A 12,843-nucleotide genomic window follows, 5' to 3' on the forward strand; every position below is an offset into this window, starting at 1 on the left:
TAATTTTAAACAATTTGAGGTACTGGTGAGACATCCAGATATAGATATCCCATAGGCAGTTGGTGATATAAATTTATAACTCAGATTGGGTAATTTTCTTGCTGTTCAGTCATTTTAGTCATGTACAACTCTTTATGACCCCATTTGGGGCTTTCTTGGTAAAGATATTAGAGTAGTTTGTCATTTCCTTCTCCAACTCATTTTACAGATGAGGAAAGTGAGGCAAACAAGATTAAGTGACTTGCCCAGGGTCACACAGCCAGTAAGTAGCTGAGGCTGGAGTGGAACTCAGGAAGATGAGTCTTCCTGACTCTAGGTATGCCACTCTGGGGCAGCCAGGTAGCACAGTGGATAGAGGACTGAATCTGAAGCTCAGAGGACCCGAGTTCAAATCTCACCTCAGACATTAGCTATGTCACCCTGAGCAAGTCACTTAATCCCAATTGCCAGAAAACCATCCAGGGCCATCTTTAGTAGTCCTGATATGTATCTTGCCACTGGACCCAGATGACTTTGGAGGAGAGAGTGAGATTGGTGACCTTGCACAGCCCTCCCTCACTTAAATCCAATTCACTGCAAGCCATGACATCATCCCAATGTCATGGTCCTCTTTGAGAACAAAGGATAAACAACAAGATCTGTCACTCTATCCACTGCATCACCTAGCTGCCCCAAAGATTAAGGAAAAAGTCATTTTACTAGAAATCAGAGACATGTGAATGACTGATGTGACCTAGGGAGAGTGAGAACAGAAACATGAGGAATACTCATGTTAAGGAGTTGGGAAGATGAGCCAACAAGGGAGACAAAAATATTACTCATTGGAGTGGCAGGAGAATCAGGAATTTGTAGTGTTTCTGAAACCAAGAAAGGGGAAACTATTTAGAGGTAGAAGAAAAATGAAGACTGGGAAAAAGGACCTTGATTTTTTTGTGGTAAGGAGGTCCTTGATGGCTACAATGGCAGGTGGGTGGGAACTATGCCATATTTGTCCTCTAGCCTCAAATTCTTGGTACAGTTTGCTGTATTGTTTTAATGGGATGTGGGGTGGCAGTTGTCTTGTTTCTTCAATAGAAAGAACTTGAGTGAAGAAATTCTTTCCACTGATATAGATCAGCAATTCCTCTGTAACATATAGTCTTGTCATGGTAAAAAGACCACAGTTCATAAGTCTGAGGTATAGGTCTGATAGAGAAGCTTTATTTTTATTACAGGCTCTGGCAGGGAAAGATCAATTAATTGACAGCATTCCTATGTCTGTCTTCTAAATTACAATCCTGAAATACCAAATGACTCTTGAATAGCTCAAACTTGATGTTCCATAGACACCTCAAACTCCACATGTCCAAAACAGAGCTAATTATCTTTCCCTCTAAACCCTCCTCTCTCCTAAAATTTCCTCTTACTGTCATGAGTACCATCATGCTTCTAGTTACCTCATTGTCATGCTCAACTCACTCATACTCATCCCACATATGTTATCAGTTACCGGACCTTGCCATTTCTTTCTCTCTGTTTCTTTTACATATTACATATACACCTTTAAAATATTACACATATGTGTATATATATAACATACATACATACATACATACCTTTCTCTTCAGTTAACTTTAACACTACCCTTAAACAAACATCATACCATCAACTCTCACTTTTTCACCTGGACTATTGCAATGGCCTTCTAATTTTTCCTGTGCTCTCAAGTTCCCATCTATTTTTGTCTATTTTCCCCACACAGCTCCCAGGAAGGTTTTCTTAAACTGTAGCTCTGATCATCTGATCCTTCTCAATAAATTTAAGTGCTTCCCTTTTAGCTCTATTATAAGATCTGGTATGTGACGTTTGTCACAACCAGACTTCTCTCTTTCCTTTTCTTCCTCCCTCTCTCCTTCTGTCCCTCCATCCCTCCTTCCTCATCTTCCTTCCTTCATTGCTTCCTTTGTTTGTTCCTTGCTTCCTTCCTTCCTTCCTTCTTGGCATAAGGGATGAAGCTTAGTCATCTGTCATTGCCTTAGGGAACCATGCCAAATAACTTTGTTTTTCTCTATGGCTAGCATAGGAAGAAAACTGGGAAACATAAATGTGAGTTAAAGGGATGGGTGGATAGCTATTACTTCTATGGAATGGGTTCATTTGTAACTACACTCATTCATGCTGTGAGAGGAAAGATACAAGTCCCCCACTCTGTCTTTACAAGGTTAAATGATGTGTGCATAATTATACAACTTGCATGTGTCATAAGCAAACCTGAATGTAGTTTTCCATATATCCACTCTATTTCACTGCCTTTCCTATATGTTGCACATAGTAGGAATGCAATAATTGTTCACTAAACATTGGGTGAATCATGCCCAAAGCATCCTAATTGTCACTGCCTCTCATTTGTAGGTCATGCTCTCTGAAAGAAAAGGTACTGATGAACTCTATGCTGTGAAGATCCTGAAGAAAGATGTCGTGATCCAAGATGATGATGTCGAATGTACGATGGTGGAGAAGAGGGTGCTTGCTCTTGCTGGGAAGCCCCCATTCCTGACCCAGCTTCATTCCTGTTTCCAGACAATGGTAACTCTTCTGCCAATAATCATTCTATTCTAGGTATAATAATAATGGCTCATGCTTTTCTCATGTTAAAAGGTACTGTGGTGTTGTAGGAAAAGCCATGTATTTGGAGTCATTGGAACTGGGTTCCAGATCATGGATTGGATGCTTATTAGCTGATGAACTTAGGAAGGAATTCTCTTCTTTGGCCCTCACTTCTGTCAGTTGAAATAATCATCTCCCAGATGATTCTCCTCAAATCTACATATGCAGCCCCAATCTCCCTCATGAATCCCAGTACTACATCATTAGTTTCTCCATCTAGATGCCCCCATCATGGTCTTAAATTCAATTCATCCAAAATGGAATTTAAATTTTTTCCCAAATTCAACCCTTATCCAAGCTTCTCTATTATGTTGATGGCACCACCATTCTTTCCATTACCCAGGTTCACAGAATTCTCCCTCCCCACCATATTTGTTCAATTTCCAAGACTTATGGATTCTAATACCACAACATTGGTCACACCTACCCCCATTTCCCTAATCATGTGATCACTCCCTGGTTCAGACTCTTCTTCCCTCTCACCTGGACTATATTACAATAGTCTTCTCATTCATCTCTCTGCTAATTGAGTCTATCTTTATTATAGCTGCCAAATTAAAATTCCCAAGACTTAGGTCTAACCATGTCATATCCCTGCTAAAAGAATCTTTAATGGCTTCCTATTTCTTCTAGTAGAAAATGTAAATTTCTCACTGTAGCATATAAAGCCCTCTACATGCTGGCTTCTACCTACCTGTAAAGGTTAAGTTACATTATTCTTCTTTACATATTTTTGTTCTATTCAAATTTGTCTACTTGTTGGTTTTTTTTAAACCTAATTTGCCATCTACTCTCTTTATGCCCCTCATACAGATTTTCTTTTTTAATGTTTATTTATTTATTTAGGATTTTTGCCACCGTACATTTTTTTTTGGTGAGGCAATTGGGGTTAAATGACTTGCCCAGGGCCACACAGCTAGTAAGTGTTAAGTGTCTGAAGCCAGATTTGAACTCAGGTCCTCCTGACTCCAGGGCTGGTGCTCTATCCACTGTGCCACCTAGCTGCCCCCACCTTACATATTAAAGAACAATCTGTAAAATCAATTTTTATAACTCCATGTTCCAAATTCTCTTCCTCCCTCCTTACTCCCCTTAAGAACTCAAGCAATTCAACACAAGCTATACATGTACAGCCATGCCAAACTTATCAGACAAAAAAACTTTAGAAATAGGAACCATCAGCAACAACAACAAAATACACTTCCATCCATACTCAGATACCATCAGTTCTTTCTCTGTAGATGAATTGCATTTTTTTTTCATAAGTCCTTCAGAGTTGTCTGGATCACTGCACTGCTGAAAATTAACTAAGTCGTTTGCAGCAGATCATCCTATAATATTGCTGATATTTTGTATACAGTACATTTCACTTTGCTTCAGCTCATGTAAGTCTTTCCAGGTTTTTCTGATAGCATCCTGATCATCTTTTTTTTAAATAGTAAACTACATTTATATAGTACTTTAAAGGGAGATTTCCTTTCAAAACACCCATGAGGTTGATTATTGTACCCTTATACACATTTTCATCCAAGAGTGGGATGCTTCTTGCCTCACCTCCACTTTTTAGAATGCCTGGCTTCCTCCATGGATCAGCTCAGGTGCTACTTCTTTCATGAAACCTTTCCTGACATATCTAGTCATTAGTACTCCCTCCCTCCTTAAATTACTCTGTTTTTATTTATCTTTGTCCCTTCTTAAAGAAAGGGATTATTTCATTTTTTGCCTTTTTTATCCATAGCATCTGGTACTTGGTAGTCACCTAATAAATGCTTATTAATTTGAATCTAAGCAGTAATACTAAAAGAGTTGCCTAAATGATCTCTCTGGTCTCTTATCTCTACATCTCATGGACCCTTTGAAGCAGGAAAGGAAAGTGTTATGCTCTCCAGTTTATAGATGAAAAAACTTAAACTCAGGGCATTTTACAACTTGTTTGTAGTTTCATAGCTGGACCTGGTTGGGCCAGGTCTTGAACCCAGCTTTTCTTTTCTTTCTTTCTTTCTTTTTTGATGGGCAATGAGGGTTAAGTGACTTGCCCAAGGTCACACAACTAGCATGTCAAGTGTCTGAGGCCAGATTTGAACTCAGGTCCTCCTGAATCCAGGGCCGGTGCTTTATCCACTCTAAATTCATGCCACAAAAAAAGGATCAGACAAATTCAGTCCTTCTTCCACTACACTTCAATATTAACAACTTGGGCTTTTAAAGAGGCTGCCCCAGGTGACTTGAGCCCAAGAAACTATTTGTTTGATGACAGTTTTTTCATATTTTTATAGTGTTTTACAGTTGGCAAAGATCTATCACCATCCTGTGAGGTAGAAAGGACAGGCATTATTATACTCATTTATTTGATGAATGGGAAACTGAGGCACAGAGAAATGAAATGATTTGTCTTGGGTCACATAGCTAGTGAGAGGCATTACAACCTGGATCTTCTGGTTTCAAGTCAATTGTTCACTCTGTACACCACACTGCCTTTCTTGATGCTTATTAAGATTGTCCTGCCAATGAAAACTTCCATAAGATCAAGGTGAAAAACATATTTCAAACAGCTGAGAAATGCCTCCCTATGTCAGCAAAATCTTTGTTGCAGCCCAGATTCCTGCCTGATTGGGCCATTAATCAAAGGTCAAGAATATCCCCAGATTTCCTTTTTCTTTCCTAGGCAACCACAAATTTATCTCAACATTTCTTGAAGCAGTTTTGTTTAGCTTTTATCACCTCCTAAGGTAGACCTTTCAATAGGTTTGCCACGTGCTGTAGGAAGAAAGAGTTCTTTGTCCTGAAAAGAGTTCTTTGTCCACTTTCAGGGGTCGGGGGAAGCTGGTCATTCTAGCATTCTGAGCTTTGGTCATCCTATATTCATACTTCCAAAGATTTTATAAACATTTCTCAGAATGTAGAGAGGCAAGTAGGTAAAGAAGAAAGAGCATTGGTCATGATTCTTGGCTTAATACTTATTAACTATGTACCCTTAAGCAAGCCTCTCTAGATCTATCAGTATCAGTTTTTTCATCTGTAACATAGAGGTAACAGTGCTTGCCCTACCTATTTCGAAGGGTGTTGGTAAAGAAAAAGCTGTGTAAATGTGAGATATTTATGGATATGCATTTATACACATATTTTTATGCATCTTTCTCAATTTCAGTCATGAAATCCCAGCCCTCACTGCCCAATATTGCCAGGGCTTCTTAGACAGTTTTTACAGGACTTGAGAAATTCCCAGAAAATTTTCATGCTAAAATTGATCTTGATTCATTTTTTTGGTAAAGTAACGCAGAAGAACTTTCTTATCATACTGGCATCATGGGATGGACATTAACATCCATGAGCTAGGTTTAACCCTGTTTCATCCCACCACTTTGTACATAGGGATTTATGTTTCAAAGGACATCACTTGATCTGTGCTATACTCAAAGCCATGCAATAGTGAGACAATTTGTAACAAAAGAATGTTATTGGATTTACTATGGTACTTTTGGAGGAAGAGGGTATGTATCTTAAATCCAGGATAGCTTGGAAATCTTTGTTTTGAGTGGCCCTGTCCTCCCAAAACAAACTTCCACTGAGAGTTCTCAAGGAAAATGCAAGATAATAATATGGATATTGATGATTGATAGTGGTTCACAGTTATTTATTGCTTTCCCATCTCAAAGTGCTTTTACATAATCACATCGTTTGATCCCCACCAAAATCCTGGTAGATAAAGTGCTCATATTATTCCCAGTTTTCAGATAAAGAAATTGAGACTCAGAGAGATTGAATGATTTGTCCAGAGTCACAAATGTCTGAGTCAGGATTTGAACCCAGTTTTTTCTTTCTTTTTTCTTTTCTTTTTTTTTTTTCAGGGCAATGAGGGTTAAGTGACTTGCCCTGCTAGTCACACAGCTAGTAAGTTTTAAGTATCTGAGGTCAGGGGCAGCTAAATGGCGCAGTGGATAGAGCACCGGCCCCGGAGTCAGGAGTACTTGAGTTCAAATCCGGCCTCAGACACTTGACACTTACTAGCTGTGTGACCCTGGGCAAGTCACTTAACCCCAATTGCCTCACTTTAAAAAAAAAAGTGTCTGAGGTCAGATTTGAACTCAGGTCCTCCTGAATCCAGGGCCGCTGCTTTATCCTACTGTGCCACCTAGCTGCCCCCCAAACCCAGTTCTTTCTTAACCCATGTCCAGTCCAGTACTCAATCGACTATACCACACTGCCTTTTATAGGGAAAGTACAAGAGTCAGACTGTTGATTAGGTTATGGTCATATAGCCTGTTGAATTTTAGAACAGGAAGCTGCCTTTAAACCATAGATCACCTTTCATTAGAGCTGGAAGGACCATCAAAACATAGAGTATCCAAGCTAGAAGGGACCTTAGAAATACAATCTAGTCCAATTCACTTATTATAACAATGAGGACACTAAGACCCAGACCATGGCAGTGAGAGTAATATCTGTGTCTTATCTATTACTGTGTCCATGACACTTAGCACCATGCCATGCACATAGTCAGCACTTAATAAATGTGTGTTGAATTGAATTGAATTTGTTGAATTGAACTGCCCAAGGTCAGAGTTACACTAGGAAAATTTCATTGCTGCCAGTAAGCATATTTAATTCCTGTTCTCAAAGCTTAGTTTCCCTGAAGCAGAGCCTTCTCAGAGATGATAAAGGAGTTTGAGGCAAGTTGTTTTGTGATTTAAATACAAAACTGCACTAAAAGAGGAAACAGAGTTTGGGTGGCTCTGGATTGGCCATAATGTCAGTTGTGTTTCACAGAGTGAAATTCATTTAAGAATGGCTATCACCAGTGCTCCAGTCCCATTAGAAAAGAAATACCATGTTTTAAAAATAAAAACAAACCTGTCCTTAGGGGCTGTGCACTGAGGCCACTTCAAAAATCATAGTGCCTGATAATGAGGTATTGTCCATATTTAAGTATGGGGTCTCATGTTGAACTGAATTCTACTATGCAGAGAGGGATTGTATGACACGATAATGATAAGGGTACTGGACTATGAGACAGGAAATGAAGGTTTGAGTGCAGGCTCTGCCATTCATGAGCTAAATAGCCTTGAACAAATTTCTTCCCCTCTATGGGCCTGTGTGTCTCATCTTTAAAATGAGAGTTGAACCAAATGATCCCTAACATTCCTTTGAGTTTGGACATTCAGTATTGTGTATTTCAGCTTGGATTCTCTGGGTTCCAAGGGCTTGTCCTTCTAACTAGAACATTTATTTGTTCTATTTTTTAAAGACCCTTCTGCCACTGAGCGAAGGGATGTATTATTCATTGAGTTTTTACCCTCAGTGCCTAACATTGTGTCTAGCACCTAGAATGTGCTTAAGAAATGCTTGTTGCTAGATTTATTGCCATGTTACGTTCTATGATCTTAATTGCAAATCAACCTCAAAGCTGTTGATGTAGAAATAGATAGGATATATATATACACACACACATATATATATACATACATATATATGTTTTATGTATTTGGGGTCATATTCATCTGATGGAAAAATGTTTAAAATTTCTTCTAACTCTGGTTTCTATGCCCCCCCCCACTTTTTTGGCTTCTTCTAAATTAGGTTGAACTTGCCTAACCTAGATTTCACATAAATCTACCCAACTCAAATGACATTCATTCATTCATGTATGCATTCACACATGCATTCATGTATTCATTCATTCATTCTGCTGTATTCTACAGTATTTATTGGGTGCTAGGAAGTAGCAAAATATGAATAACATGGGCCCTCTGTGAAGCTTACAGTTTAGAAAAGGAAATAAAATTTATGTAGGAATATAATGCAAAGTAGAAGGTGATGAATGTGTAGTAGGTACAAAAGTATTATGACTGTTTACTAGAATAAAAAAAACCATTTTCTACTAGGAAAATCATGGAAGACTTCATGGAAAAGGTAATATTAGAACTCATCACTGAAGGAGGAAAGAAGTCAACAATTAGCTAGTGATTAGCTAGATGGTGGGAAAAGCTGGGTAAAGATAGACAAAGGAAATTATTTAATGTGTTTGGGAGATGCACAGTTCTCCTGATTAAACTCAAATTATGGGAAGGGGAGTTAGTAAATAAAGCTGGAGTGGTAGTTTGAAGCCAAGTTGGGCTGAGGAGTTTGGGTTTGGTTCCATAGGAAATGAAAAGCCATTGAGTACTCTTAATAATAGCTAACATTTATATAGTACTCTAAGGTGTGCAAAACATTAGTTCTTTCTCATTTGATCCTCACAACAATCCTGCTAGGTAGGTGCTATTATTACCTCCATTTAATGGGTGAGGAAATGAGGCAAAGGTTAAGTGATTTCTTCAGGTCAAACAGCTAGTAAGTGTCTGAAGTCCAATTTGAACTCAGGTTCTCCTGACTCCAGGTCCAGTGCTCTAGATTCTTAATCTTTTTCCACTCACGACCCTCTTTTGCCCAAGAAATTTTGACTCAACCCTGGGCATATAGATATATTAAATAGTTTATATAACCTTTTACTGTTGCCAATTTTTGTGACCCCCACATTCAGTTAAGCGAGCCCATATAGGGTCTTGACCCACAGTTTAAGAAGCTAGACTCTAGAGGAATGCATTAGGACACTTGACAGCATGTATAAGGTAAGTTTTACAGGGGGGACTAGAGACTAGTGTCCAGACAGCAGAAAGTGATAATTAATGTCAGAGTCATGAATATTTGAGGGACAGCTAGGTGGTACAGGGGATAGAATGCTAGGCCTGGGCTCAGGAAGACCTGAATTTAAATCCAGCCTCAGACACTTACTAACTGTGTGACTCTGAGCAAGTCATTTAACCCTATTTACCTCAGTTTCCTCATCTATCAAATTAGCTGGAGAAGGAAAAATGGTAAACCACTCCAAGTATCTTTGCCAAGGAAATCTCAAATGGGGTCACAAAGAGTCAGACATGGCTGAAATGCTGATAAGAATGAGTATTTGATTGAGGGTGGAAAGGAGGGGTCAAATGTGAGAGACATGAAAATGAAAGAATTATTAGGATTTAGCAAGTGATTGGATGAAAGTAAGGAGCAAGAGATTTGGGGAGTCATCAAAAAGAATTGCAAGGGGCAGCTAGGTGGTGCAATGGATAAAGCATTAGCCCTGAGTTCAAATCTGGCCTCAGACACTTGACACTTACTAGCTGCGTGACTCTGGGCAAGTCACTTAACCCTCATTGCCCTGCAAAAAAAAATTGCATCCCCAGATATAACAGTCTCTATCTTTGAAAGGGATTGGTATTGGCCAGCTTTATTTTCTGGCTCTGAATTGTACATATATTTTATGCCTTTTCAGCACATTGGCACGAAAAGCCCTAGTCTTTGGGAAAAGGATTACAGCAAGGTATTTTCAGAGTATTTTGCCTTCATTCATGAATTCAGATCACATCCTAAACACACCCACCCTTTTACAAAAGAGGACTTGAGACATAAGCCACTCGGTCGATGCCTTCCAACCAGATTCGTCCTGTATTCTGACCTTAGAGTGGCCTGCCACCCACCCCAACTCTCTCTCACCAGAATCTGACTCCATCAGTAGCTTAGGGGTACACCCAGGGTTTGTGAAGTCTCCGGGTTTACAAACTGTCAGCTGAGCAGAAGCACTAGAGAACCAAGCGGCTCAGGATGCAAATGGCTTTCGCCTCTAAGTAAACAGCATCATCAATTTCTGCAGATCAGAAAGGGGGGAAAACACCTTTGGGAGAACAGAATCCAGCTCAACAGGATTTTACGTGCAGACTTCAGAATTGCCTGGTATTCTGCCGGCACGTGCACAGGGGAGAATGGCTTTCCTGAAGGTGACACTGTCCGTATCCCAGCAGCTTGATTCTCAGTCGCAATGACTGAATTTAAGTGTCTGGAGGAGAATGTGACCAGATTAGAACACAGTAATCAAACTGTGGCATGGGAAATAATTTTTCAAGCCATTTTTCCTGCCATCTGAAGGGAGACTGAGCAGAATTATTCCTTAGAGACCTGCAGTAGCTTCTCTGTAATCAGGCTTGTAATGTAATCAAAATGTTTAGTAAGGCAGAGAGTATCCTCCCGTGCAAGTCCAAAGGATAGTGATTTATATAGCTCAGCCCAAGATTCAATTCCCATTAAAGAATTTAATTTACCAATAACAGACATGGACTGAGCTTTCTCTTCATAAAATTTTACAATGGAAACAGTCTCTCTCTCTCTCTCTCTCTCTCTCTCTCTCTCTCTCTCTCTCTCTCTCTCTCTCTCTCTCTCTCTCTCTTCCTCCTCCCCCCCTTTCCCCCTCATCTTCTTCCCCTCTCCCTTTCCCTCACCTCCCATGCCACATAAATTCAATAGAAACAGCTATTCTCTGTCGCACATGTGTATGCATACCATCTACATTTACAGAAATGTCTTTTCTTCTACTCTGTGATGGATGCAGTCAAACCATGTACCTCCAGCAGAAACAGATTTTCTCATATTTAACACAATCTTCATGTATAGCCATCAAAAGCAGCTATTCTCTCACTTGTGCACATGCGCGTATGCACACCCTCCCCCCCACCATGTACTGCTAACAAAAGTGCTAATTATATCCCCTATGTTGGCCTGTGTATGTGTATAGCATATTAATCATAATTTAATCCATAAGCATTTATTAAGGGCCAACTATATGCAGGGTACTTTGCTTAAGCTCTAGGAATACAAAGAAAAATGAAGTAGTCCTTGCTCTCAAGAACTGACCTTCTACTAGAGGAATACAACAGAACAGCATAATGAACACTGGTTCTAAAGTGAACAAGACCTGGGTTCAAATTCTACCTCTGATGATTACTACGTGTGTGATTTTGGGCAAGTGACTAAACCTCTCTGCCCCTATTTCTTCATTTTTAAAATGAGGTGAACTAGGTGGCCTCTGAGGTCCTTTTCAGTTCTAGCCCTATGATAACTGTGGTAGTGTGTACAAAGGTAGGTCAATGCAATATAATCTTGGTGGGATTGGAATAGGGAGCACACTAAGAACTGGGGACGTTAGGAGAGGACTTGTACACAGACCAGACTTGAACCTTTAAGAGGCAGAGATGAGAAAGAACATTGCAGATATGGGGAAAGGCACACAGATGGGACCTGGAAAGTCATGTACATAACATCACTGTGCAGTGAAAGAACAGTGAGTTTAGAATCACAGGACCTGAGTTAAAATTCTGTCTCTGCCACTTATTCCCTGTATGACCTTATATAAGTCACTTAACTTTTCTGAGTCTTATTTTTTTCCACTTGTAAGAAGCTTGTGCTAACTTATCTCTAAAGTCCTTTCTAGCTGTATGTGTATTATTCAATAGTCCTATAAAAATGGAGGATGCAAAAAAACAAATAGCTTGAAATTACTGGAAAGGTAGGTTGGATCCCCACAGTAAAAGACTGTAAATGAAAAGTGGGGAAGTTTGTATTTTATTCTAGAACTTTCTTGATCAGGGGAGTGATATGGTCAGGCCTGTGCTGACAACTGTGTGGAGAATGGGTTAGAGAGGGGAGGAAACTAAAAGCCTGGAGACCAATTTAAAAAAAAAAACTATTATAATATTTCAGGTGAGAGGTGACGAGGGCATGAACTTCAGTGGTTTTAGGAAGTTTCCAGCATGTTCACATTTTTTGTGCACATGAAATATAGAACCTTAACTTAAAAAAAAACCTGACTCTACCCATTCCTAATTAGAGGTGGTTTGTGACTTTGGGATCAGGGATAGGAGAGACCTTGCTATCTTGGCTACAGTGATAGCACTGAGCCCAGGGTACAAAGGTTGAGGGGGGAGGTATGGGAGGGGGGGATAGATACCCCTACAAGCGGATGAAGCTGCCTGCTCTACTTTTAAGCAGCTGTCAGAAACATTTCTACTCTGAGATTCTGTCTCATGTTTGCAAAGCCAAACCAGGTATGAACTCAATAAATAACCAATGAAAGATAGGCTGGATTTCCATTGTGAAGGGATTTAGATACCAAAATAGAAGAGTTTGTGTTTCCTCTTGTAGGCAATAGGGAGTTGCTGAAGCCTCCTAGAGAGAGCAGTGATAACTCCTCTTTAATATATGGCTGCAGTTTGTCCTGGACTATAGGAGAACCTGGTGAACCTGAGAAATGTCAGTCAGCTTGTCTCCTCACATTCACAGACCTCTCCCTCACAAGCTGAGACCTTAGTTACTCAACTGCTCCTTTAGTTTCCTCATTAG

At 39.7% G+C, this 12,843-nt stretch overlaps 1 protein-coding gene across 2 annotated transcripts in view; it reads left to right on the plus strand.

Annotated features, from left to right (window-relative positions):
* Nucleotides 1-12,843, plus strand: part of PRKCB (protein kinase C beta) — a 674,437-nt gene that overhangs the window by 483,382 nt on the left and 178,212 nt on the right. For both annotated transcript variants that reach the window (XM_043975695.1, XM_043975696.1), the window contains exon 10: nt 2,392-2,565. In XM_043975695.1, coding sequence (XP_043831630.1) covers nt 2,392-2,565 — 174 coding nt within the window. The remainder of the gene's footprint in view (nt 1-2,391; nt 2,566-12,843) is intronic.

This window comes from Dromiciops gliroides, chromosome 1 (genome assembly GCF_019393635.1).
Source record: "Dromiciops gliroides isolate mDroGli1 chromosome 1, mDroGli1.pri, whole genome shotgun sequence".
In the NCBI taxonomy this organism is placed as follows: domain Eukaryota; kingdom Metazoa; phylum Chordata; class Mammalia; order Microbiotheria; family Microbiotheriidae; genus Dromiciops; species Dromiciops gliroides.